We start from the raw sequence: 27,532 nt of genomic DNA, 5'->3' as shown, positions 1-27,532 counted from the left end.
AAGCTGCCCTCAGGGAAATGAAAAGATCGCTTCCAACACCATTTACTGCACAAAAATACCAACCCAAATCATGGGCCCTGGAGAGTCAGCGCCAATGAAACAAACATAAATGCAACAGAGTAGAGGCAAAAATAATTTATTGTAAATATTTTAAAATCCATTTCCATTAATTTTTTTCATTATTTTCTAAAAAGTACAAATATACTAAAGTTTCTACTTGACATGTAAAAAATAAAGAGGAAGATGGATAATTCACCTGTTTCGCTAGTTTGAGGAACTATCCTCAAAATGAGACACTGTGTTAAAATAAATGTATCTTCCAGTTAAATAAGAAAGTTCACATTATCCAGAGTCCTGGGTCACAGAGAGCTCAAGGCCAATCCACCTGGGAGACAACACTCAGACACACCCTCCCACAGCTGCCCCTCAAACTCTCACTTCCACCTAAGGCCAATCTAACTGAGATGTTAGGGTGAAGGACCTCTCATTACAGCATGACAAAACTCTTTCTCCTGGAAAATTTTCAAACAATTTTCCCAACAAAACAAATATCCTGTTCCTTCATGACAGGCAGTTCTAGATCTGCAAATGACCAATCTAGTCACTAATATTCCCCCCACCCTGCCAGTGAACAGGCATTAAGCTTCCAACAATTTGTTTCAGAGAGTGGTTCTTCCTGTTTCATCATCATCTTCCGTAAGACCCACAATCAGTGCCTGAAGACACTGGGTCATACAGGAAGGCCATTGCCACCGGACGATGGAAAGCCCACGTGCAACAGCTGCAGCAGACGGGAAAGAGTCTTAATGATTCCCTGATGGAAGGCTGTGACAATACACATGGAAGAACTATCCAAAATGACAGCAGTGTGTTCAAAACTCTCAGGGGAGCATGTGGCTAAAAGAGGTGTTCAGAAGCCACAGGAACACTGAGGAGATGCAAAAATAGTTTAAAAACACACATCTTATTTCTGCAGCTATAGCTAACACAGTAACATTGGATGATGTGCCTGCCTACAGCTGGTTACCTAAGGAATGTAGCTACAGGTCATGAGAGTAGACACAGAACGAGGCTGCTTTGATCCTGCAAAGTGCCCTTCTTTTCCTCACAGGCTAGCTTAGAGGTAGATCAAATACAGTGGTGAGTGGGTGGGGGATTTCAGTGAGCCGGCAGCTCAGTTCTCCCTGACCTGCTGCCACCTTTCCCTGGGCTCACTCCACAAGCACAGTTTGGCAGGATCCTGCCTGAAAGACTACTCTACCACTTAAAAGAAAGTGTCCACATGTGGGTGGAAACAGCTAGTGCTTCCAGAATGGCCCTGATCTCACACTGCAAGGTCTGCCCTGCGACCCCATCACCCCTGCCCTGTCTGGCCTCCTGCCTTTATCACAAGTGCAACCAGGACAGCTCTCGGCTGCTGTTTTGCTGAACGTTGTAACTGTGCACAGGCAGGGGAAAAAGAACTGTGCCCAGACCTCTCGTCATTGCACATGCTTCAGTGTTAGTTCACAGTCTTTTTCCTGCAAAATGGAATGAATTCTCCTCATCCCACGGTTCAGGGGATCACTGCTTTCAGACACAGGCCGACCTCGACCACTTCACTCTGAAAAGAAAACACAAACAAAAGGCACTAAGTTTTTTAGAGCCATGCTTATTTTAAACATGTATGTCTCTACTTTTTATCTGTTTTGAATAATACACTAATATAAAATTGGAATATTTGTAAGTTCCTAGCAAATGTACTCTTTAGTCCACATATACACACACACCCCCTCTGAGTCTTTTTCAAAAGGCAACTAGCACACTGTGGGCTCATTCGTTTTGGTGTAATTCACAGGAACATTTGATGAGGCCTGTGGGTACTGTGGACATGTTAACATTCAGTCTTTTTTCACAATCTCACTATAAAAATACCTCTAAATTTTCAGAGTTTTTTGAAAGGTGCACAGTATATCGTCAGAAATTCTGATAAGGGGAATGGTGTGGACCCAGCCTGACCCAGAGGGTGCTGCCCACGCAAGGACCTAGGGATGCTCTATGGAGAGCCCTTCTCCCCCAGGGCCTCACAGTTGGCACTGGGGGTTGGGTGATTCCTCGTAGGAGCGAGCACTGGAAGATGTCTGACAAGAATCCCTGACCTCAACACTAGATAGCAGTACCCAACATACACTCCCAATTGTGACAACTAAAAGTGTCTCCAGCCTTGACTGGTGTGTCTCAGTTGATTGGGCACCATCCCACAAAGTGAAAGGTCACCAGTTCAATTCCTGGTCAGAGCACATGCCTGGGTTGAGGGTTTAGTTCCGATTTGGGGCATGTGCAAGAGGGAGCCAATAGATGCTTCTCTCTCACATGGATGTTTCTCTCCCTCTCTTTCTCCCCACCTTCCCTTCTCTCTAAAATAAATAAATAAAATCTTTAAAAAGAAATGAAAATGCTTCCAGACATTGCCAAATATCCCCGAGAGGGGTAAGGGGGTGCAAAAGTGCCCTTGATGAGAATGACTGCTCTTTGACTAAACTCTGCAAGCCTTCTGGGGGAATCTATAAACAGCCAAAAAGGTTTCCCTTGATACCCCAGGTGGTTCTTTCAAGGACAAAACTCACACTGACTTCTCTGCCAGCAGCCAGCTCATCATTTTACCCAAAATGTGCAAACAAGATTCACTGTTCTCACTTCCTGGACCTTTTCATCTTCTCTCCACAGAAATCCGGTTTTGCCTTTGTTGCCTCTTAGTGTACTGACTGTTTACATGTGAGAAACCTGTACAAAATAACTAACCCAGATCCAAAATATCTCATGACATCCAAAATAAGTGACTGTTTTAGATGTTCACAACAGACTTCTCCTCCTTATTCCCAGGCCCCAACCACGCATAAGGTGAACAAGCTCAAAAACAGGGGCAGTGGAAGGGGTTGATGCATTAAAAAAATTTTCTTTAAACTACATGGTATCATAATAAGTGAAATAAGTCAGGCAGAGAAAGACAAATACTACACGCTCTCACTTATATGTGGAATCTAAAAAAATTAACATAGAAAAAGAGAGCAGATTGGTGGTTGAGCATGGGGGGTGGGTAATTAGGATGAAGGTGGTTAAAAAGTACAAACTTCCAGTTATAAGATATGTAAGTACTGGGCCCCAGCTGGTATGGCTCAATGGATTGAGTGCTGGCCTGTGAACCAAAGGGTCACCAGTTGGATTCCCAGTCAGGGCATATGCCTGGGTTGTGGGCCAGGTCCCCAGTAGGGGGCGTGTGAGAGGCAACCACACACTGATGTTTCTCTCCCTCTTTTTCTCCCTCCCTTTCTTTCTCCCTCTCTTCCCCTCTCTCTAAAACTAGATAAATAAAATCTTTTTAAAAAACGATATATAACTACTGGGGATGTAATGTACTTGTTGACTATAGTTAACACTCCTGCATGGTACATTTGAAAGTTGCCAAGAGGGTAAACCTAGAAAGTTCTTATTACAAGGTAAAAACATTATTCTGTCAAAAAGAAAACAACAGCTCAAAATGAAGTCCCTTTTGCAAAGTCCCACCAAGACTAACTTACTGCCTAAGTCACTTGCAATGTCAGCCTTTCTCAGGAGAAAGACTTAAAACCAAGGAGTCTGGAATTTTGGGGTCAGCACCAGTGAGGTAATCTGCCTGGAAATCCCCCCATCTTCCCTTGAGGGAAGGTAACCTTGCGTGAAGTAATCCATCCTTTCAACTTCCTTGCCCTGCCCTCTTCCTGCTTATAAAAACCTTTCATTTTGCAAAATTCCTCTGAGCAACTCTCTATTTACTGGACAGGATGCTGCCTGATTCCTGAATCATCCAATAAAGCCAATGAGATCTCTAGGTTTACTCAGTTGAATATCCGTTCTTTAGCAGCAACCACGAGGAAGCAGGTAATAACTGCACTCGCTGTGGCAACCACTGTGCAGTGCATGTGCCAAGTCATCGTGACGCACACCTTAAACCCACCGTGTGCACGTCAACTGCACCTCAATAAAACCAAGAGGCAAAGGTCAATATTAAAAAATTCCCCTCTGATTATAATAGTAAGGGAAGTTTTTATTTGTATAAGGCAGCAAAATATGCCTGCAGCTAGGTGGAAGAGTCACTGTAGCTCCACATCAGAACATGAGAAACACAGGCATACTCCCCCAGGGATCCGAATCAGAGCCTAACTTAAGGTTCTGACCCTAAAGGGCACATACATAAGGATCCCCGGGGAACTAGAGGCTGGCCTCAGGGAATCCCTGGAAACCTGGATTTGTAAAATTTTGTGTAGGGGGAGAAGTTATGTGCTTTTTCTCTGGGGAGAAGGTACTTGGCTATCTTTAAATTCTCTAGCAGAAATACAAAACTAACAACTAAAAGAATCTCTGCTCTTTGAAGAATTAGAGCATTAACTTTGTGGGAAACTAGTTGCCCAGCTCATCACAGGTGTGGTGGTAACCCTCCAAGCCCACAGTGCATGTGAACATGGGGAACTGGCCTAAGAACCCCACTGGGTCTCACTCGGTCCCTCACAGGGCCCTGTGCCTACGTCGGCCACAGCATCTCTTCCCTTTCTTTGGAGTTTCCCCCTCAACTTGTCCACTCCCTTGGCCTACCTGCCTTCTCTTGTTTGGTCATGGTCTTACCCTATTTGAGAGTAAACTGATAGTCATATTCCTGAAAATACTGAATGGCTAAAAATACTGTACAGGGATGCCCTGGGAAGTGGATGTGGGGTCACAGGAGTCCCCCCCAAAAGAAATGTCTAAGAGAAGAAGCACAGTCTCCTGAGGCACAGAAACAGTCCACCTTATGCTGACCCCTGGGGCCAGAGGCAGAGTGGGGACCTGGGGAAATGTCTCACGCTGCTTGGCTGAGCTTGCCTCAGGCCTCAAAAGCAATGTGCCCTTTATCACACTCCCAACCTCAAAAGAAAATCCTCTTAAACTTTTTCTCACCCTCCTCTGTCCTCCCACACCTGTGTTTGGAAAGGGCAGGTAACCACAGAATTTACAGAGGCCTGAGGACATTGAGACCAGTCACACCACAGCAGCCATTAGAGTTCCCTTCTCTCACCTCTTTACACAGGATGAGGTCATAGGGTTTTTTCCTTTCTTTTTAAAATTCTTGTAGAAGGTGCGTAATCCTTCACCGCACAGATGTATGCCATCGGCCTGGCCCACAGGCACACTTTATTTATTCAGCTGCTCTATAAGTAGACTATTCGTTTATGAGACTTTCCCAGTGAGCTGAAGTTTGGCCTTCTAAATGTCATTCTTTCTATTCGTTTGCTTACTGTAATTTTCTGTGTTCTTAGGCCAAGATTAATCTACTCTCACCTCCCATCCTCAAGAAATGTGTCATCATAGTGAGCTCCTGCCTCTTCTCGTGCTATGAAGTCACACAAGTGCTTCACAATCTCTCTGTTCGCACTTCTGAGGCCAGGCTGCTGGCACTGTGCCTGGTGCTAACCACATCTTCTGATTTGCCTTTTTCATTCATTCAACTAGTATTTATGACCACAAATGTGCAAAGAGTGTTTCTGATGGATGGTAGATGAGAAAATAAAACACCCAAGACTGTTGGCATGTGGGGCTAACGAGAGCCAGTGCCTCCGCAAGGGAGGACTCAGAAATGGAAAGTGAGAAGGGATCGAGAGTCAAAGGTCAAAGCTTCAGAGCAGACAATGGAAGGACATTTCAAAGTTGTGGCTGTTCCACCTCCCACCTTCCTCTTTTCTAGGTCTTGGGCAAAGTGAGAAAAGTTCTCCTGACAAGCAGGGTGTCTTCTATGCTTATTAGACAATGTATCACTTTCTTGTTCTGCTGTTAGCCTTAACAGCAGTGCATAAGTAAACTTATTATAATCTTCTAAGGAAAGAGGTTAACTTGACTTTTTATGCCCTTCTATTAATTTGTTAATGAACTCATTGGCCTTCAACAGGAAATGAGTGAAGTTTCCATACTGAGATAATCCTTCAATGATTTAACTCTACTGTTTATCTCAAATTCTTTAACACTTTCTTCTCTCGCAAAACCATGGTGTTTCCATGAAGGTTGCACTCATACCTCAGAGAAATTGAGCCTTGGGTTCCAGACCACCACAATAAAGACAGAATCACAATAAGGCGAGTAAAAATCTCTTTGCTGGTGAAGGCTTTTGCCTTTGATTTGTAAAAACTGCAACATCCATGAAGCACAATAAAGTAAAGTACAATAAAATGAGGTAGACCTGAACTAATAATACCAGAAAGTGAAATGTGGGGCTTAGCATGTAAGTGAACTACAACAAGAAAACATTCAGCAATCCTCATCTTTATAGTTCAATTATTTTTTCCATGATTTTCCCCCAACTACTCAGCCTGATCATGGAGGGCAGGGACTGTGTAACCTCCACAGAACAGGAAACATCACCCCCACAGAAATTAACCCGAACCCTCTGTCCCCGGCCTGGCTCACTTGCTCACCAGCACAACTCTGTCTTCTTGTTCGACTTACCGTACAGCAGGAGGGACTCTGGATCAAGCTCCAGAGTCTCACAGCCAGACAGGCTCTGATCATGGAAATCCTGTAGCAAAATGCCCAGCACCAATTCCTCACTCATCATGTATTTCATAAAATTTTTGTCTTCGGATGGAACCCCAAACTGCAGGTGGTAGGTTATGGTGGCATTTTCTCCTCTGAAGGGCAAACTAAACAGAGGCAATCAAACACAACAAGATCACATTGCAACTCCAGACTTGTTTTAGCAACGACACTTTTTATTAGTGCCGCGTGCTCTTCCGGGGACAAAATAGCAAAGGGTGTGCTGGGAGAATCCCATTCCATAGGTCTAACACAAAAAGTTCAGGTGATCCTCACTTACTCCTTCCTCCTCAAATGTATTCCCTATAGGAGTCCACCGAGAGGCCAGTGAGGGGAGAGATGGGACCCAGCTATTGTCAAGGTAGATCTGAGGTAGATCTGTGGCGCATTGTCTGCCCCAACACCAGCTTTTCTTTGACCTGCCCCTGACCCCTGCCAAGGCAGACCAGGGAAGTCCTGTTCTCTTTCGGTATTCCCTTCTCCACGTATTCACTCTACATCCATTCCCCACCCCAACAAGTGTGCGTCAGTCAGAGCTGTTTGCTTTAGCCAGTTAATTATTTGGTTTTTATTTTTTTTAATTTATTGATTTCACAGACAGAGAGGAGAGGAGACAATAGACAGACACACAGGAAAACAGACATTGATTTGTTGTTCCACTTATTGATGCATTCATTGGTTGATTCTTATATGTGCACCGACGGGGAATTGAACACACAACCTTGGTGTATCAGGATGATGCTCTAAACAGCTGAGCTACCTGCCCAGGGCCCATATTATTGTTTAAAGTAGGACCCAAAGCTCTCTGCCATCAGAGGTGCAGAACTCCTGGGCTCCCACCAACCGCCCTCTTGTACCAGCAGCAAATTATACCTCCCCAGTTTGTTCCCAAACTAAGAAACTTATTCTGTCCCGTTTGCACTCCCGAGGCTGCCAGCTTCACAGCTCTCAGGAAGGAGACCTAAGGAAAAGGAGTGTTCATATTCCTAGAAAATATTTTTCCTGTTTCCAAAATAAAAATAATCATAGAGCTATTCTCAGTTGAGTAGCATATATCACTTGTTAAATGCTACATCAACATTTAGATTTTCCAAACTTATCCTATTACTTTCAAAAAAGACCCAGATTAAGAACAGGCAATAAAATTATTAAGAGATGGCCAAATCTGAGACTCTCACCCCAGGGCAAGTTTTATAGACCCTTCAGTCCCAGTAGTGAATGCTGTCCCGGTTAAGAACAGGCACAGGGCTCCCTCTTGTGGCCAGAGGTTACATAGACCAATACCTTTACATGGGGCTGACAACAGTCTATAAACTATAAGAAAGCCAAGAAGTGTGCCAAACCCTATGGTTTAAATGAATAACAGACAGTCGAGACTCTGGAGAAACAGTTTCAAGCATGCCACTACAGGCAGGATGAAAAATGCACTTTCAAACTCTAAGCCAGCGACTGTAGTTTACAGATGTTCCTTATGCTTTACCTTCTAACTGTCACTAATGATGGTCGCATCTGGACAGTCTCTCTGCACTCCCACGAGCAAGGACTGGGGTTGGCGTATGGGAAGGACTAGAGGCTGACTTTCACAATACCAAGGCCAGCAGCTGAGAGCGAGGATTGTTCTGCCTAGCATCATCCCAGCAAATCAGGTCTCAAGGTGAATTTGTGTAAGGCTGAGTTCTCAGGGGAGAAGAGTGATTTCCAGGGAAGCGGAGACCCCTGTGGGCTTTGCCTCATCTGCCCACCACCTGAGTGGGTCCAGTGGCTAATGAACCAATGGGCATGTCCCAGGTTCCTGCTGGGCCAGTGCAGGACTGAAGTCAGGATCCCCCTGTGGACACAAATGTCTCTGGGCGTGTGGCTATCTCCTGCTCCCAGGAGCAACAGTGTTTTTGGAGGCAGTGGCTTTTGTTTCTCAATTCGACATTGTTGAAACTCTGACTAAACTTTTAAAAATGAAACAAAAATGTTTCACAGGCAGAATTTCATTATCCAAAATACTAAAATCCTTGGGTTTTTCTTTCCAATAACTTTAAAAGGCAGATTCTCTTATAGTAAATCTTCAGATTTCTAGCCACGTTTTACTCATTTTTTCTGATGAGTTTTTCCCAGGGTCAACCCCAACCCATTATGCGATCCCACCTCCTCTAAGCCCATCCTGGGAGGCTAGATTCTTGAAAAAGCCCTTCAGGTTCTGAACATCATCCTTCTCTCAAGTCTGTCTCAGTCTTTGAGTTGTAAGTTGGGGCAAGTGCATGGAGGAAAGCACGCTGGTTCTGATTATGCACTTCCTCCCTTTCTATTGGTGCTTTAGTACCAGCGGTTTGTGATTAAAACGAGCAATGTCAAAGAAGTCACCTTACTCGGCCATAAGAAAGAATGAAATCTTATAATTTGCAACAGCACAAATGGACCTAGAGGGTATTATGCTAAGTGAAGTAAGTCAATCAGAGAAACACAAATACTATGTGATTTCACAGAAATGGGGAGTCTAAAGAACAAAATAAAGAAACAAAATTGAAACAGACTGATACAGAGAACAGACAGATGGAAAGGGGGGTTGGGGACGGGATTAAGAAGCACAAATCAGCAGCTACAAAACAGTTATGGGGATCTAAAGTGAAGCATAGGGAATATAGTCAGCAGTATTGTAGTAAAACTTTGTATGGGGTCAGAGTGCTGGAAACTGCAGAGAGAGCACTTCATAAAATATATGACTGCCTAACTACTATGCTGTACAGCTGAAACTAAAGCAAAATAGTACTGAACATAAACTGTAACTGAAAAATAAAGTTTAAAAGACAAAAGATGTCACCGTAAGCTAACATGCACTTAGCAATCCACAAAGGAGGAGGACTGTGTTGCCCAGGCAACCTGCCGTTGCCTGTGTTTTCCACCCCATTGTGCTACCATCTGCTTCACTAGCTTCCCCTCCCGTGACTATTCACCTAACGGTGGCTGGCCTGGCCGGTGGGGGAAGTGTGTGGCAAGGGAGGGGACGTCGATGGGATACAAAGGCCTTTGATGGTTGCTTTCCAGGGATATCTTAGGAACGGTAGATAATAACACTCAGGTAAATTTTGTCCTAACAAACAAAAGGATAATCAAATGACTCTTCTACACACATATGTCCTTTCACATGTGTCTACTGACATACGCAAAAATATTACAGATTAGGAGGAAATTTAAAAAGAAAAAATATGTGTGTGTGCTTGTGCTATACATGTGTAGCACATAAAGTATACATAGTAAGTACATGTATAGAAGAGTCCCACCAAACTGCTGACGTGATTCGTTTTGCAGAAGGGCATGCATTCACTACGTGTATGGCATCGATTGGCATACGCAGTGTCCGGGGATAGGAGGGCAGTGGTGGGGAACAGAAGGCAGACTTTCCCTGTAATATATATCTTTATATTTTTAATATTAGACAGGAAACATGAACTCCTGTAGTACCTGTGTCCCTCAAAACCATAAGGGAATGCATGCCTTCTGTTGCTTACATCACATCACTCTCTGAGCTCCAGTTCCATTTCGACCCTGAGCTCACTGGAGTGCCCTTGTTAGCAGGAATGGTGTGCCTGCGACTGGCTTTTCCTCTCTTCCTGTGACTTTATGGAGTCATCTGATTAATCTGAGCTTCATTTTTCTCCTTTGTGAAATAAGAGAGTTGAGCTAGTTGGTGTCCAAAGGCCCTCCCAGCACCAACACTTTACAAGTCTATCACTGGATCCCTTTGAGCTTTGAGACCTGGGAAGTCCTTCTAGGCAAATAGTGGTGTCCCTTTCCAGATCCTCCAGGGTCTTACCTGAAGTTTGTTTCCACTGAAGTAAAGTAACGGCTCAGAGACGGCGATGAACTGTACACATCTACAAGCTGAAACAAACAGGAACAAGTAAAACAAACATACACATTACTGCCGGGTTTTACTGCATGTCACCTGATAAGGCAAAACCACTCCTGGCCCAAGGGAAGTCCAGCTAGCTGGAAACTGACTTATTCAGAGACTCTGGGTCAAAAAGAAGAAAGAAATGGGTCTAGCTCCAATCAAAAGTCAAGTTCACACTCTCTTAAAAAAATCTCATAAGGATCACATGACTGGGCTGAGATTTCGACTTCTCTTATGTATTGCACTGACACGTCATGGCCTTAACATCAATGAGGGTGGCCCGCAGCCTGAGCCCACACAGAGCCGAGGACACGGGCAGGAGAGAACGCCGCAGTGGCTGGGAAGACAGCAGAAAGGCCACTCAGCTCTTCTCTCCTTTCTCCAGAGCTTCAATGTAAGAAGAAACACCCATTTGAAGCCACAGGTAGGACACTTTCCCCTGGAAAATGGGACCAAGTGGGAATGGTGTATAACCACAAAAACAGTGGAGTTCTTATTTTATGGTAAAATGTGCAGACTGAGCTAGAGCCCAGTGAGCTAATTACCAGAGTCGGGCACAGAAGCTAGTTAGAAAACAGCTTCCAGAATAAGAGAAGTACCTCCCCTAGGTTATCAGAGGCACCATGCTTAACTCTTGCATCAGGCATACACACACAGCTACTGGGATGGCTTTAGCAGAGTAATGGCCCTACTGTAAGAGAACACTGGCAGTGAGGTATGAGAGGGGCTAGGAAACTGTGTTCACGAAAACAAGACAATAAAGCAAAAGAGAGGACACAGTATTCCAACACCCACTCCCATTTACCTTCCATATCCAGAAACTTTAGGAAACTGTCCTAACTGAAAGAAAGGGGGGCTCTCAACTGACAATAAAACAGAGATATCTCCAAGTTCCTTATTTTTGTTGGGAAGCTGGGGACCAGAAGTCTCTTTCACTTCACTGCACCTTACTTTTATCATACGCAAATCATTCTTTAAAAATTTTTACAAGGTTCTTTATATGCATCTCATATGCACCTGTAAGTACACAGGGAGAGCACAGTGATTCCCACTGACCAGGCAGAAAGCAGCTCAAAGGCCCAGGAATCACTGCCAGGCCCTTTACCACTACACAGCGATGATGCACCACCAACACCCATGGGATCCGCTCATGTCTAGCTCTGCGCGAGAGATGCAGGTCTCAGGTAAATAATTAACATCCATGTCACTCTGACATGGAGAGTCTAGAGTGTAACAGGTGACATGCGTGGCTGCTGATTTGCTTCATTTCTGCTCATCAAATACAAAACCCCTCAATGGAAAAGCAACCCAGAGGAAAGCAGCAAGGGGCTCTTTACTCTGCTACTTGCTCTGGAAGCAGCTGGAAGGAAAGGAGGAAAAGGGAACTGCAGAAAAGACATGAACAAGGGAAAGGGAGAAGAGAAATGGAAATAATCTTCCCAGAGTACAAACTCTTGTGATCAAAAAATTGATCACTGTGAGGCACTTGGGTACTCGGAATGGACTCGGCGTGACTGAGATGGAATCGCCTCCTCCGGGAGCTTTGGCAGGAACCAAACAGAAATCAAACAGAGGACTCACTCCATTCAACCTATCACTGCACAGAAAAGTGCAGTGGACATCAGGCTAGCCTTGCTTAGATTTCCTTATCAAAAAGTTTTGGGTCTGGCTGTGAACCACCCTGTCTTTCACAGGATGACCAGGACTTCCCCAGCCAACCTTCATGGTCTGGCTACAGAGCACATGTATTTCACAGAGGGCGTATTCTCCTGAATTTCCCACTCCATTAATCATGCCATATTCACCCATAGAGCCACCCAACCAAGAGCCTGGAATCATGATCCCCCTCGCTCCCGCACCCAACTAGCCATTAATCCTATTGAGTGAGAAGACCTCTTAAATCTCACTTGAATCTTTCTTCTTCCCCCGATATTACCCTAGTTCAAGGTTCCCTCATTTGCCGTCTGAACTACTATAATACCTTCTAATTACACTCTACCTCTAGTGCCTTTTCACCATTGAAATGAAAGTTGACCATATCAACCTGCAGATTAAAATATCTTAGTGCTTTCACAAAGAGTAGGAAAACCTTCAGGATCTGACCCTCCCTGCCGGTTCAGCCTCACCTCTGCAAGTCCCCACCACAGAGCATGTGGAATCCATAGTACACTGCTGAGCAGACTCCCATCCAGAGTATCACTTCCTCCAGGAGGCCTTCCAAGCCTCCATCCCCACCTCAGGGAGTCTAAATGCCTCATCTTTGTGGTTGCAAAACACATACGTTTGCCAAGCAAAACATGTTCTCAACAATAGAATATATCACACCATCTTATACTATCTATTTATTCACTTCCTCTCCTTGGGCTGTGAGCCCCTACTAGCAGCACAGAGTCTGTGGCCCTGGCACTTGGCATGTTGTCTCGCACATTATAGATCCTCAATGAAACTGTAAATTAACTCAAATGTAAGAGCAGAGTGAAGAAACAGAACACTTCCCTCCCTCCAGGACGCATTTAGCTGGAGACCAGGGCTCTGCTCTCTGGCTTTGCACAATAGAAAATCCATTTGTAAGTGTCTATTTCCGCCAAAAACCAAGCTTGAAGCTACTTATTCTGTAGCTCTAGGCCAACTGTTGTAACAGAGTTCATATTCCCAATGGTAAGAACTCAGTGAACGGTGCATAAGGTCCATTACCCTTTTCTGGAGCAGGTGAGGCAATTCCTCTTCAGTGACACACTCCTCTGGAATCTTTAGTGTGACCAAGAATGTCTTATTTGATGATAACTCAAGTATTTCATTTTCATCTTCATCGATGTAAGTTACTAAAGAGAGTGGAAGATGGAAACAAAAGGTAAACATACCTACAAAATAATAAACTTATTTTACTTTAAAAAGGAACAAAACCAAACCAAGCAAACAAACAAACAAAATGACGGCCATTCATCAAAGACAAAGCCTGGTGAGAGAAAGCAAGTATGAACAGAAATGCTCTCTCCTCTTGAAAAAAAAACAAATAAAGACAGGGGCTTCCCTCCATCATGATAAAATTTTATTTGTTTCATGCCCTAAGGGGTCTCAGATTCCACTGAATATAAAGGGGGGAATGGCTAGAGGGATGGAGTGGGAAGAATACACATTTTTGTGTTAAACTGGACCTGCAGCTTAGCTCTGCACACAGATGTCAAGTTGGGTGCTGGGGGACAGTCGGGGCAGGAGTTACAAACAATGGGGGATGGGAGACAGGGAGTGGGCACAATGAACCATCATCCACCAGACAGAGGGGACTTGCATGTGAGCATGTGAGCCTGTGTCTTGAAATCTTCCAGGGAGACTCGGGACGGGCATGAAGTCATCACTCAAGAGCATGTCTCACAGAAGGAACGATGACACACTCTGTCTGCAGAAGGGAAACCAAACTGCACTGAGAGCCCCATGCTGCAGCACCCACATTCCTGGGACAATGAGTTCTGTGTGGCTGCTTGGCTGTAGTGACTGAGCTCATTGATTTGTATGCAGTTAGAGCTAAAGGAAAAACACACAGAGTCAGGAGCCGGCGGGTAGAAGCTGGCACTCCCAGTCCTAATTACACACCAAGTTTCCCTCAGCCTCACCAGCTGAGCCCACGCACAGACCACCTCTCTGGCCTGAGAAAGGTGTGGGTGGGCAGACCCAGGTGTTCGAGTGCTCGTAGACATTTCTGTCCGATTCCAGGCTTCAAACTTGGCAAAGACCATAGTGGAATCAATTCAGTATTTCCGTTAGAAGGGCACGTGAAAAGAAGTAAAAATTCTGGCACTCATTCCCCAATGAAATCTGGAAACGGGAAGGCTGAGGAGCAAGGGAATGCACAGAGGACTTGGCGGAGCAGGCGGAGACTGCCAGCTTGTAAAGGCCCAGCTGCTCCAGGCTGGCTTGGCCAGTCTCTGGGAACTTGAGTCTCAGAAGGGTTCCCACAGTTCCCTGAAAAGTGTGGCTCACTGTGCCGCAACTCTGTACAAACAACATGTTATGCTGACATCTCCTTTCCTTTTGAAAGTCTGGAATGTTAGTATGTGACAGGCATAAGCTGCCTATATGACCCGCCCCTATAAAACCTGGACACTGAGTCTCTCTCTAATGAACTTCCCTAGAGGAAAGATTTCACACATGTTTGGCACAACTAATTGCGAGAGGAATTAAGTGTGTCCTACGGGACAGCACCAGGAGAGGACTCCTGGGAGCCTGTGCCTAATTTCTTCTGGATTTCTCTTAATATCCTTTCACTATGATAAATCGTAGTCATCTCTGCTACTCAGTGCTCAGTCCTGTAAGCCTTCCCATGATCACTGAATCTAGAGGTGATCTTGGAGATCAAAAAACACATGGGATTATCCCTGCATCCTTATTTGTTGTAAGTCATTACATTATTTTGCCTGACAATGGCAGAAAACTTGCAAAGCATAGGAAATTGTAGCAAAGCAAGATATTAACAAGTTTTTAATTAAACCCCCCAACCCCCCGTATTTTGTATTATATAATTGAGGTCTTAATGAAAAGGTTATTTGTATCCTGCTTTGTTGTTTGTCTTCATTCATTTGTTGTTGTTAACATATCAAAAGCCATTCCCCATGTGTTTGAAATTCCTTGAAAAGATTACTTTAATGGCTGCATAATGTTCATAACTGGCTTGCTCACTTTTTGAAATCTTTTAGTGTTTTCAGATTTCACTGCTATAAATAATGCTGCAATGGATATCTTTGAGCTCTACATCCACTACATACATTTCCAAAGTAGATATCATTGCCTGGAAAAGGAAAAGAGGAAGCCAGAGCATGGATACCAAATTTACGTAACTGCTGAACTCAGGGCCCCGAGAAGAGATGACAAGTTTGAAAAGAAATCTCCAATAACAGTTTCAATGACATATGTTTAACTTGTATTATTGAGTAATGAATCTGTCCCAAGACATGGCCAAATAGTTGTGTTTGTTAAAATAAACAACAATAACCATGGGTTTACCTAGTCAGCTAATGTTTTAGTGAGACCTCATCTGGGAAGCATTTTCCATGTAGAGAAAATGTGTTTTTAAAAAAATCTTAAACATGTAAAATACATTGCAGGCATTGCAGGTACACAAAATCAGCTCTTTGGCTAGAATATAAGAAATGAGGTGGAAGAGGGAGGCCTTAAATGCCGGATGTCTAGTGAGGTACTGGAGATTGTGCAATGTCTCACAGGAAGGAGTGGAGGTAAATCTGGTGGTGATGGATGGGATGAAAGGGAACCAGGAGAGAGTGGAGGCAGAGAGGCCCATAGGTGCCAAATTGGGAGAGGTTTTGATTGACAAAGTAGGAAGCACAAGGAAGGAAGAAAGGGAGTAAGGGAAGGAGAGGGGTGGGGGAGGATGGGAAGAAAAAGCCCAGGACAGTGGGACTAGAGCTGACTTCAAAGGTACCCAAACTTAATTTGAATCTCTGCCCAGCTATTTATTAGCCATGTGATCTGAGCAAATCACTTAAATGAACTCTGAGGCTGTTTCTGCAACAGAAACATCAATACCAACATTGTAAGTGATGATGAACTTGAGAACCAACATGTATAAAGTATGTGGCATGGTGCCATGCAGTAACTGGGTAGTCGTGACAAAAGTTGCCAAGAAAACACTACGAAGGAATGATTGATAAAACTTGGTCACTACCTAGATATGGAAGAGGAGAAGAAATAAAAAAATGTTCCAAAGTATCAAGCCTGGGTAACAGGAAGAGTGATGGCTACTACATAAAGCATTATGTGCAGACACTCCTACAACACTTGTAGATATCACCTCGTGTAACTCTCACATCAACCCTGTGAGTTAAATATCAATGTTTTCATTTTAAAATAAAGACATTGAGGCTTAGAGAAAAGGCATAAGTTGTTCAGGTAGATTATGCTACTCAGTAGTAGGGCTGAGTACATTTGTAGATTCGGGTTCAGAATCATTTATATTTTACCAGTGTGGAAACTGAGGTCAAGTGGGTTGAAGAATTCACCTGAATTCACACAACTGGATGGTGGCAGGGCTGGGATAAACCTGGTCTCATGATTCACTGTGAAACTACAAAGGGTCAGCTTACTGGGAAAGAGGATACACGTGAATTGTTGTTTCCCATGCATAACGGTGGAGAAAGTGATAGTTATTTTCAGGTAAAGATGTCCGGCAAAATGTAAGACTAAAACTCAGGAAAAGTGTGTGGATGAGGACCTAGGCGTCCCCTCCAAAAGGAGATGGCTATTAACGGAGGAGCAAATGAGCTCCTAAAGGGGACAGTGAAAAATACAAAAGATAAGACAGCTGCATAGAAGCCTCATGTACCACATGTGAAGGCCAAAGGCAGAAATATCAGGAGACCCAAATAAAGTCTGAGAGTTCTGAGTACATCACAGTTAAGAGAGCCGAAGGCTGCAAATAGGTCAGGGGAAGGGAAAGGGGCCAATCACCAGATTTCAGGATCAAGCAATTGCCCGTGACCTTGGGAAGAACAATTTGGGATCAATGGGCACAAGTGGTTTAAGAATGCACAGGAGGCAAGATCCAAATGCAGATCTCTCTAGAAACTTGCCAGTGAAAGAAGAGAAAGAGAAAAAATACCTAAATGAAGTGGCAAGATTCTGATGAAAGACTGCTTTGAAGGAGAGATGGTGCTAGCACATTTGAAGAGGTCCAAGGTAAGAAGAGTCTGAGGATGCTTAGAGAGCGGGATCTGTCTCAAGGTGCACAGGTCAGAATAAGCTGGCAAGAACTCCGTGAAGAGCACAGGAGAATTGGTCAGTCTTGGGAAGGTGGTGAAACATATGCACCTTGAGGGAAAAAGGAACAGGTGAAAATGGAAAGAAATTTGAAAGTACTGGGCCTACAAAGTTGCTATTATGTTCCTGCCCCCATGGACCTTGGTAACTTAGAGCTTGCTAAGTCTGTCTGCCAAGGATTTTTCCATGAGTCACCCAACACCAGGGAGCCTTGCCCCGTGCAAACTGTCTGTTTGCCAAGACCTGTGATATTATAAAATGGAGCTCTTTTTTCCAACTCACAGGCAAAAAAATCCATTCAATACAGCATTACTTGGAAAGTCCCCGCTTACATCTTGGTACCAGAGTGTCTACTCACGGAGAAGCCTGTGCGTTAGAGAGCAAAGGGCTCAGACAGACATCCTCAATGCTGTGGGATATCACATAGGGATTCCTAGCATTTAAATCATATTTCTAAGCATCCACTTACTTGTTACAGCTTGATCTTTACAACACTTACAATATTTTGCCCAAACGAAGGAAGGTTTCATTAGTAGGGAGTTACTCAGCATCTCTCTCCTCCCTGGTTGGGGCAAATTAGTTAAGAAAACAGAACCCTTGAGGATGCTTAACTGATTCTTCAAATTAACCAGAAAGGAGATGATTTAGAGAGAGGAAGCCTTTTCCCCTTTTAGTTTTCACACGGAGGAATTGATCATTCCTTAGGGAGAAGGCGAGAATCCATTACTAACCTTTTCCCTCAAGACCTGTGAATTCAATAGGATTTCCTGGGCCCTGCTAATGAAATTCTCCATTTAAAATGATTTCATTGTCTACTGGGAGCCTGTGAGTGTGCTAGGTTCTCCTTCACAATGTGTACAGCCTGGCTCAGCACCTTAAACTGAGCTATAACCCTGAATTTGCCATTACTTCAATGGCATGCCACCAGCAGGGTGGCAGGAGGGCCCACCCCATGTGCAGACAATAAGGGGTGCACAATTTACAGAGGAAATAATAATAAAACCAACCACAGGTTTCTCTGCTTGCATTATTAACAATGTCAGTGACAAGACACACCTCCCCACTGGGCACCTCACCCTGGGTACTCCATTGTCTCTTCCCTGGCTAATTATCCGTTGCATTCTGGGATGCATATACTGTCCCCTTCTGGGTCCATTCCAGCTCCAAAGTTACTAACTCCTCTGCAACTGAACCTCAGTCTGAGAACTACAGAGCCCTGAGACATGAGATTGAGAAGTAGAGAGGAAGGGAAGGAAGAGGCGAATGGCAAATGTACTCTTGGGGAAACAAACTTCTCAGTGAACCCAGATGGCCCCAGGTACAGCCCTTGGCACTCCCAGCAATGCCCTTTTCCCACACGGCAGCATTTTCTACACAGTGCCCAGAAGTTCCACAAATATTTGATTCCTATCAGTGGGCTTGGTAACTAGGCAACAGCTGATTATCACAGACTGACATCCCAGAAGTGCCTACAGAGGTGAAGCTGAGTGAAGCTGAGACTGTCACAGAGGGCAGCCCTGCTGCTGCCCCATTTGTACCTGCTGCACCCCCCCCCCACCCATCATGCCTCTCCCACAGGCCCAAACCCCTGAGGGCGGAGGTGCCAAGTAAAATAAAAGTATTTCCCTGATTTAAAAAAAAAGTAAAAGTTTGGGATTTTTCCTTTTCTTTTCCTTCCACTATCTCCTTCAAGCCTAAACTCGAGCTAGTTGTCCACCAGCCTAGCATCATTTTCCCCATTGCCCTTGGCAATACTGACATGCAAAAACAGTTGAAGCATATGATATTCTCATTAAACAAGAAGCCAAAGAAAAAGAAGAAATAGATGCAAAAGCAGAAGAAGATTTCAACTATGAGAAAGGCCATCCTGTGAAAACCCAGAGACTAAAGATTATGGAATACCATGAGTAGAAAGAAAAGCAGACAGAGCAGCAGAAAAAAAATTCCTACACCCAACCTGATGAATTAAGCAAGACTCAAAATCCCCAGAGTGAGAGATGACCTTGTTATATACCCACTAAATGAAGCAAATCAGAGACTTGGCAAGGTGGTAAAAGATACAACCAGGCACCAAGTACTGCTGAATGGACTGGTCCTCCAGGGTATGTGCCAGTTATTGGAGCCCCAGATGATTGTTTGTTGCTGGAGACAGGAGCAATCCTGGAAACAGGATTTCCTGCTGATAAAGGCTGCAGTGCAAAGAGCTATCCTTATGTACAAAACAGCCACCACAAATATGTTGATGTCCAAACTGATCAGGAGGCCTACCTGCCTGAGAAGATAGCTGGTAGAGTTGAGATCTATAATGAGAATTGTAAAATAAAGGTTTCCAACACCCCAGAAAGCCAGCTAGATCTCATAGTTCAGCAGACGATGCCAGAAGTACAAGGAACCTTGTTTGGTATAAATGCCAAGAAGTTGTTGAACTAAGCCTTTAGGAGGTAGAGTTTATGTACTGCTATGATGTGGAAGTTTCTGATATCTGGAGAAACAAAATTATCTATAAAGCTTCCTCTTTGCCGTTCTAATATTCTGCATTTATCAGTGGATATCCTTCTGCACTAATACCTTTAGCCTAATTGTTAACAATGGGAGAAAGTTTCATTCTACATGATCAGGAAATCTACCTCTAGCTAATCTAGAAGTAACACAACTTATAGTTGGTTCTGGATCATGAAGGTGAAGAAATTAGGTGGTGATTGCATGGACTTCTGCTCTTCCTCTGCTTCCAGTTATCTAGTCTAGAGGCTATGCGTATGGTGTTCTCTGCCATTGAGTCTGCTCTTTAGGCTGAACATACATGCAGGGCATGCGTTCCTTCCAGCAGTAGTAGCTCCACTGTTACTTGTTTGGGCCTAGAAAGGTTCCTCATCTATAAATGTGATATAAAATCCAAGCCATAATGCTTTATTTATAAAAACAAAAGGCTTATGTGAAAAATAGTAAAATAAAATAAAAATAAATTTGTTTAAAAAGTAAAAGTTTTAAAATTTCTCTTACAGCATTAACTTTTTAGTAAGACAATTTTCTAACCAACAGAAAATGATGTTTGCACTACAAGTCTTAAAAAGTTCTTTCCTGAGTATCCTTGTGGACTTTGATGTTCCCCGAGAAACTGTTGAGGGAAATGGAATGCCGTCCTCGGCAGATTGCCCTTTGCAAGTTGAAGGGGCAGGATAACCTTTGATAATGGAGGACAGCTCTTGAGTCTAGTGCTTCAGAATCCTGAATATTAAAGCACCTAGATCTGTTGCATCATCTTTTGTCATAGGGCCCAGATGCCAACAGGCGAATTCATCAACTTTTAGGTTGGCACCCACCGGCTGTGATAGAACGAGACTGTGTGACTCAGCTACAGTTTCCACATCCACATGTGGGAGTTGAAGGGAAGAGGGAGTATCAATGCTCACACAAAAACTACAGTCCTCAGCATGATGGGGAGGTTTAGCAACTCTTATTAACTTCTCCCCACCTCAAAACCAGCCCATGGCCTCAAAGAATCACCCATCCCACCTCAACAGCATCCTAAGGAAGTAAACACAGAGCCTGCCAGAGAAACTCATATGCTGCCAGCGTGAGGTTGGCGCATGTTATCAGTGCTTTCCTGTTCCTTCAGGAGCATAACACTTAAAGAGAGCAGCTGAAGGGGTCGGGAGAGGGAGAGGTCATAGGAGGTGCATAGCAAATGCAGTTCCTGAGGAAAATTCCCAGGGCCCCCTCTGGAGAGACTCAGGAGCTCCCCTTCTTGCTCTCATTGTATGCCTGGGTTATCTGTGGAGTCTGACTCAACCCCAATCGTATCAGGACTTACCCTCAAGAGCACCCCAGCTCCAGAAGAGCCCCCCATAATCACTCCCACATACACACAAAATCAGTTTTCTTCCTTCCCATTTTGAAATTGAAATGATTGCCCACTGGAGGGTACTATTTTTATGCATCATAAAAACCTTAATATTGATAATCATAAAAAGTTGATAACAACCTAAAAAGCTTTACAATGATGGGGAAGACTACTGCATGAGGTCATTGAACAATGAAGCTTTTAGACTTATTGAGGTGATCATTTCACTGTATACAAATACTGAATCATATCACACACCTGAAACTAATAGAGTGTTACATCTCACTGATACTTCAATTTTAAAAAATGTTTTTAAGATGCTGACAAATAATTTTTAATAAATTTGCAAAATGATCTTAAAATAACTAAAATCTTATGAAATAAGTAGGTCACGAGACTACAAAATAGTATGACCCCAAATTATTTTTAAAATGCAAGTGACAAAAAGAAAATATAACAAAACATTAATAATATGAATGAGATTTATGAGTAACAACATGAAGTTTTTATATTCATAGTAACTAATTTTAAAATGAGATAATGTTTGTAAAATATATACTTAGCATCATATTAAGTTTTTGTTTTGTATATATATATATATACAACATAAATATAATAAAGTTATTTCCAAAATAAGTTCAAATAATGACAACTTACATGTACACAATTATACAAAGTTTTTAAAACTTTCAAATATATTATTCGTTATTGAATAACAACAATTATTAATTCATTACTGAAAGTACAACAATCACTTTCACCAAATAAACTATAAGGAAAAAGTCAAACAAGAAGGTTTAGAGATATAAAAAATATAAATTAGTGTTTAAATAAGTTTAAAATTTAAGAAATCTTCAGGATCCAATAGGCAGAGTTTAAAGTAAAACAGTGGTGTTCCTACTACTTCAGGGGCTTAAAAAGTGAACAACAAACAAGAATCATATATCTCTCTCACCCACACAACATATTCCAAACCAGTTTTAAACTCAAATTATAAATAATGAAATAGCAATGAGTACATACACCACTTTGGCGTAAGTCATAAGCTTTATACAAGTTGTCTTAAAATTCATCGGCTTAGACCTAAGTTCTCTTACCTTTCATAAGACACAAGCTTATGATGATCATTATAATGAGACCTACGAAAATGGAGAGGATAGCCATCCACAGTTTACACTTTCCGAACAATTTCCTATTGCAGGAGCTCCAAGGGCTTTTCTGCTTAGCCTGAAAAGCAGAGGGAGACTGTGAGGTGATCATCTGGTTTCAATGAGCATGTTTGAGTACTTAGTATGGACAGTGATACAGGAGTGAAGGCAGCAGACCCTGACCTCAAGGGACTACATTCTACTGAATCACATTTACAAATGGGTGGAAAGGAACTTCACGAAAGTTAACATGAAAATGGCCTAGGGGCTCAGAGGTGTGGGTGGGGTGGGGTGGGGGTGGAGAAGCAGGATTTTGAAGGATAGGGAGAGGAAAGTATTCCAAACTCAGGAAAGAGCATCCTTGGTGTTGATTCATGATGTAAATGTCCAAGAGATTCATAGGGTTGATTTTCGGGTTTTTGAGTTTCAGGAGCAAGTCATGAGAGTGAAGATTAGAAAGAGTGGAAGGTTGGTGCACATTTGAGAGGGTTTTGAATGTTGCCAGAACAGTTTGAACTTTACCGGTGTGTACTGGGAACCTGACGAAGGTTCTGAAACACAAAATCTGGATTAAAGATTCAAAGAAAGGTGATGAGTAGTTTAGGGTGACTTAGCTTCAAGAAAAAGCTAAGAAGCTCCTGCGGTGACCCCAACTCTATGAAATAAGGGCCTGGGCAGGGAAGGGAAAGACAGGAGAGACACCAGGAAATAAGCTGTAATGGACCTAGTGATTCACAGTGTGGGTCAAATAAAATAATTACAACCAACACCATTTCACTTCATCCTAACAGCCCTCCAAGGGAGGCTTTAGCCCATTTCAAAGATGCAATTCAGAGACAATGACCAGGACTAACCCCTGCTGTGTGTCACTGCAAAGCTGGGGTGCTTTCTGCCTGGTCCACAACCTCCCTGTGTCACTGTGCAGAGCTCCAGGCTGCAAACAAGCCTGGCTGCCATGGGCTGACCTCACTCCCAGCATGTCCACCTGCTCCTAGAGTTCCCCTGGCCCTTCTCCTATTTCCCACTGGGCCATTAGGTGATTTCCACATGGGCACCATGGGAAATAATGGGAAATGAAGCAGGGAAAGTGTGTTTCTGTATCAGAATTCCAACCCTATTTATACCACTTAAAGTCAAAGTGACCATCAGCAAGCTCCTAAAACTCCCAGCCCCAATGCCCTCAACTAATAAATGCCCCCAATAATAAATGTAGTTCACGGGGATGTTGTAAAAACTAAAGATCACATATATGAGGCACTTGCTAAACAAATATCAGGACCTCAACAAATGGGCACAATCATTACTGAGTGTTCACCTGCCCCACAAAGCAAGTGCAGGCACTGCCAGACGCTCGCTCTCAAATTAACCGACAGCTTTCTCAGTTTCTCTCCCATCATGATTCTGGTGGTTGCCATCAGAAAAGAAAACTGTTTGCCCTGCTGGAACTGTTTGTGCAGTTCAGACATTCTTGATGAGAGGTTCCCAAGCATGGCTGCACTCAGAAGCACCTGAGGAGCAATTTAAACTACAGAGACCAGGGTCCTACCTGGGCCTAGGGGGCTAGATCAGAGGGAGGTGGGGGCAGGCCCCAGTTTATAATTTTAAACTTCCCACAGTAAATCAATTGCTTTTACCAGGGTTGAGACCTCTGGTCTGAGGCCTTCTCACTCTTCAGGGACTAGGTTAAATTTGTCCTTTTGTGGCAACCTCCCCACCACGGCACCCATGGAGAGATGTCCCAGCATGTGCACTGTCCACACAACTCATCTGCCGCTTCCTTGTCTGGTGTCATGTTCAAATACAGATAATGGCCTTGTCTCCTTAGGTAAAGCGAAACCACAGTGAGGGAAGGGTGGTTCTTAAACTTACCCATTCTTACACCCCACTCTTGTGCCCCATACAGATAACAGGCACTTAATAAATTGTTGCTGAGTTACAGAGGGCTCCAACAATTTTAAGAATGTACTCTAAGAAATTCCAGAGTAGAGGTAGGTCACACTTTGGAGCACCTGAGTGCACTCTGTGCCGACTCTTTGGATTGGGTGTGAGGGAGCAATAGATGCCCTGGGACCATCTGGACAGAGGAAAACCCTCATGAGCTGTTTCTAGGGTCCAGAGACAGAGCCATATCTCATCTTCACCCAAAGACAAAGACAGACAACTGGTCCAAAGTCACCAAAGGCAAGGGCTCAACAAGGCACATGGGAAAAAGCCACAGGACAAGGACCCTTGAACTTTTCAGGGGACAGCAATATATCTTCCTATTTACAGAGTTCCCAAGACATGAGTCATAGTTCTGATATAAGAGGCAGCCAGGATCATAAAGACTAGTACAAAATGGTCCCAAGTCTCAAAGGAGTCATAGAACAAGCATCAATACACCTCTTCAGTATCTTGTGCCTTCACTTACGCTGTCCCTTAGAGGTGATAAATCTAGGACCCCAGTGGTTTGAAACCACTTCCTGGAGAAGTCAGCTCAGAATTTCACAGCCCTCATCTGTAGGGAATGCCTCTTCCTGTCCAGCCCTAAGCTTCCACCCTACAGCCTGGCCCCCTGCCCTGTCCGTCACCAACCCTAAGGCAGATAGATACACACCACTGTCCCTTGCATGATTAATCTTTACAGAATTTAAGTTGCTATAAAACAGTCTGTCAGCCATTCCCAACCTGACACTAGAGTCCAGTGTTTCTCAGCTGCCTGAACATTAGAATCATCCCAGGAATTAGTATTTTTTGGAAGTGCCCCCAGGAGAGTCCACTGTGCCTGAGGGTGGAGAGTCTCTGATGCAGTAGGTGTGCACTACCTGTGCTATCCGAGTCTCCCCTCAAAACTGGATCACGAAGACGCACTGCCTCCTTCACTGGCTGCTTCACCCTCTTTTGCCCAAATTTTAGGTCATGATGAGAAGCCACAGGCAGGTAGGTTCTTCTAGAAGGTGCCTTGGAGTTTTTTGCAAACTGCATCTTACTCTCCATGATTGCACTAAGTGACTCGAGAATTTGTGTGGCTTTCCTCTGAATGTCCCCCAGACATTCGCATCCCTCTAGAGATACGAGTGCAAACACAGGACAAAGGTCCTTCAACGACGGCAGGACCGCCTATCTCTTAGACACAAGAAGCTTTTCTTCTCTTTGGCTGAACCAGGGACAGATATTACATGGATCTAGAACAATTTTCTTAGCACATAGGAAAATCTGTACTTTGAAATCTCCCTTGCAGGACTGAACCCACTTGTTGATCCAAGCACAAAAGCCAGTTGATTCTTGTCCTAAATTCTGAACAACTCATTGAATCTGAATCCTGTGCTTGTGCTACCCAGCATTTAAGAACTCTACATTAATTGACTTTTCAATTTAAAATACACTTCAACTTACTCCATAGAACCAAAGAGAAAGATTAACACATTAGATAAAGTTTTTTTTCTCTTTTTTCCCCTTTTAAAAAGTTTTTTCCATTCAAGCATTTCTAGAATGCCCTTCAAGACCTCATGAACCCTTCACCTTCATGCCATTCTGTCACTCAACACAAGTTTCCTATTCAGTGACCTACAAAGCAATTCACAAGGAACTCTAGGATATTTGCATATACCTGAGTCAGGAGGAAGTAATTAGAACATGTAAGAGCAATCTATACTAAGCAGGTACTAAACAATTGTAAAATGCTGATGCCCTACATGTGTTTAGCATTTTCTCCTACCCCACTGTTTTCATCAAGACATAGCCAGGCCTCACGGAGACAGTACATTCCACCGTGGGACAGCTGGGAAAATACAGACCTTAATGCCTTGCCCCAGGACACATCTTTTAGTGGTGAAGCTGTCACCAGGATCTCTGGCTTTGGTCCCAAACCATGAAGTCTTTGGGGTGTCTTGGGTCTATCTAACATGAGGCAGCATTCCCAGTTAGCATTCCTACACACTTCCTTGGAGGACTGATAGAGCAAGCCCACAGTTGTGGCCATTTGCACAAGGATTAGACCATCTTCCTCCAACTTTCATTCTTCTGTAGTGTTCATCTGTCACTCGAATATAAGGAACCAAGTTACTCTCCAGGTTACCTGTAGGTCTACAAAAGCAGACTTCACAATATTTCCAGGAATCAATGTGAAAGCAAAATCAATGCTTTCACTGTTGGAATTTCCTGCTTATTCCCGAAAAGGACAGTTGAGCAGCCAAAGGGTGGTAGAGGAGGAGTGGAGTAGAAGTATCAGGATGGAACCATGTATATGGGGAGTTCCATGTACCCAGTAAAACTCAAGCCAGCCTTAGAGGTTCATCACAAGCTACAAGGCTGCGTATTCAAAGTCTCTGCTGTTTTACAAGCATTTGATGAGAATGAGTAATGCTCCCGTCACTGCTACAGCTTAGAGAAAGGAGTTCAGCCAAAACATTACCAAAGACTTCCTTAGAGATTGAGTTGAGGTTGAAGCAAATGAGGCACAGCTTGGTTCTTTGGGACTAAAACTTTTAAATTATTTCTCTTCAGCTGAGCAGGATATTTTCATAGCGTCCCCCCAACCCTTCTCGTTCTTGCTGCTGTTTCCCCTCTCGCCATCCCTCTTTTGCTGTGAAATCAAGTGGCTACACTGGTTAAAGACAGCAAGTGGGTGTTTAGCAGGTGTGCGCCAGGCTGGCGGTGGTGGACGGTGGGTGAGAGGAGCGCGGTGGGAGGGAGCGGCAAGGTAGTAAAAAGGGAAGCCAACAAATTCTGAAGACAAGGAGAAGATGCCGTCTATCATTCTAGTTCTATTTGACTAAAAAGAAAAAACTGAATTAAAAGATACAGGACTTTTTAAAAATCACCTCTTTCTCTAGGGATTCTCTCTCGGAAGAGAGGAGCCACGCACCTCCTCGGTAGGATTCTTCCAAGTTCCACGGGCGGAGAGCTGAGAGGGGCCTGGGGCAGGCTCAGGCTGGAGGCGTTCCGGTGTCGCTCCGCTGAGAACTTTGGAGCGCGCACCACCCGTGCTTAGTGTCGGTGGCGCTGAGAGAATGGGCTGGAAACCCGACACTGCGGGTGCCAGGCTCGGGTCTTGGCAGGGAGCCCGGATCCGGGTGCGCTCGGGAGACCCAGCCCGCGCCCAGAGACCTTACCTCGGCTGGACTTGGCTCCTCGGCCGGGAAAGGGATGATCTGGACGGCTCCATTGAGAGGCGTCCGCTCGTCTGGCTGCCTCTGGACTTCCGAGAGCTCCAGCTCGTCTCCGGGCGAGGGGACCCTGGCTCCTTCCATGGACTGCAGAGCGCGACGACACAGGCTGCGGGGAAACTGGCAGCACATACCCGAGGGTGCGAAGTCCAAAGCTTGCCTCCCG

The 27,532-nt window shown here is 44.0% G+C and overlaps 1 protein-coding gene and 1 pseudogene across 1 annotated transcript; one reads left to right on the top strand and one right to left on the bottom strand.

The window, feature by feature from the left end:
• Positions 1 to 120: 120 nt before the first annotated feature.
• CUNH3orf52 (chromosome unknown C3orf52 homolog) lies at positions 121 to 27,532 on the bottom strand. Its single transcript, XM_045851772.1, has 6 exons — positions 27,313 to 27,532; positions 22,169 to 22,298; positions 13,157 to 13,284; positions 10,382 to 10,449; positions 6,490 to 6,683; positions 121 to 1,603 (listed from the first exon to the last, which is right to left on the bottom strand). Exons 1-6 carry the CDS (start codon positions 27,496 to 27,498, stop codon positions 1,599 to 1,601), a joined length of 711 nt encoding a protein of 236 aa, XP_045707728.1. The 5' UTR covers positions 27,499 to 27,532; the 3' UTR covers positions 121 to 1,598.
• On the top strand, positions 17,120 to 19,660 carry LOC123826914 (annotated as a pseudogene).

This window comes from Phyllostomus hastatus, unplaced genomic scaffold (genome assembly GCF_019186645.2).
Source record: "Phyllostomus hastatus isolate PE091 unplaced genomic scaffold, TTU_PhHast_1.1 phas_contig_86, whole genome shotgun sequence".
Classification (NCBI taxonomy): domain Eukaryota; kingdom Metazoa; phylum Chordata; class Mammalia; order Chiroptera; family Phyllostomidae; genus Phyllostomus; species Phyllostomus hastatus.
The sequence above is the reverse complement of the archived record's forward strand: the minus strand, read 5'-3'. Positions and strand labels throughout refer to the sequence as shown.

Bases quoted from the DNA above. Each gene is read 5' to 3' on its own strand.
- CUNH3orf52 (XM_045851772.1), bottom strand. From the start codon at position 27,498: ATGTGCTGCCAGTTTCCCCGCAGCCTGTGTCGTCGCGCTCTGCAGTCC. The intron at 13,285-22,168 runs GTAAGAGAACTT...CACTCTCTTTAG, and splicing joins AAGCTTGTGTCTTATGAAAG to TAACTTACATCGATGAAGAT. The intron at 10,450-13,156 runs GTAATGGACCTT...TGTTTGTTTCAG, and splicing joins CTCACCTGCTCCAGAAAAGG to CTTGTAGATGTGTACAGTTC.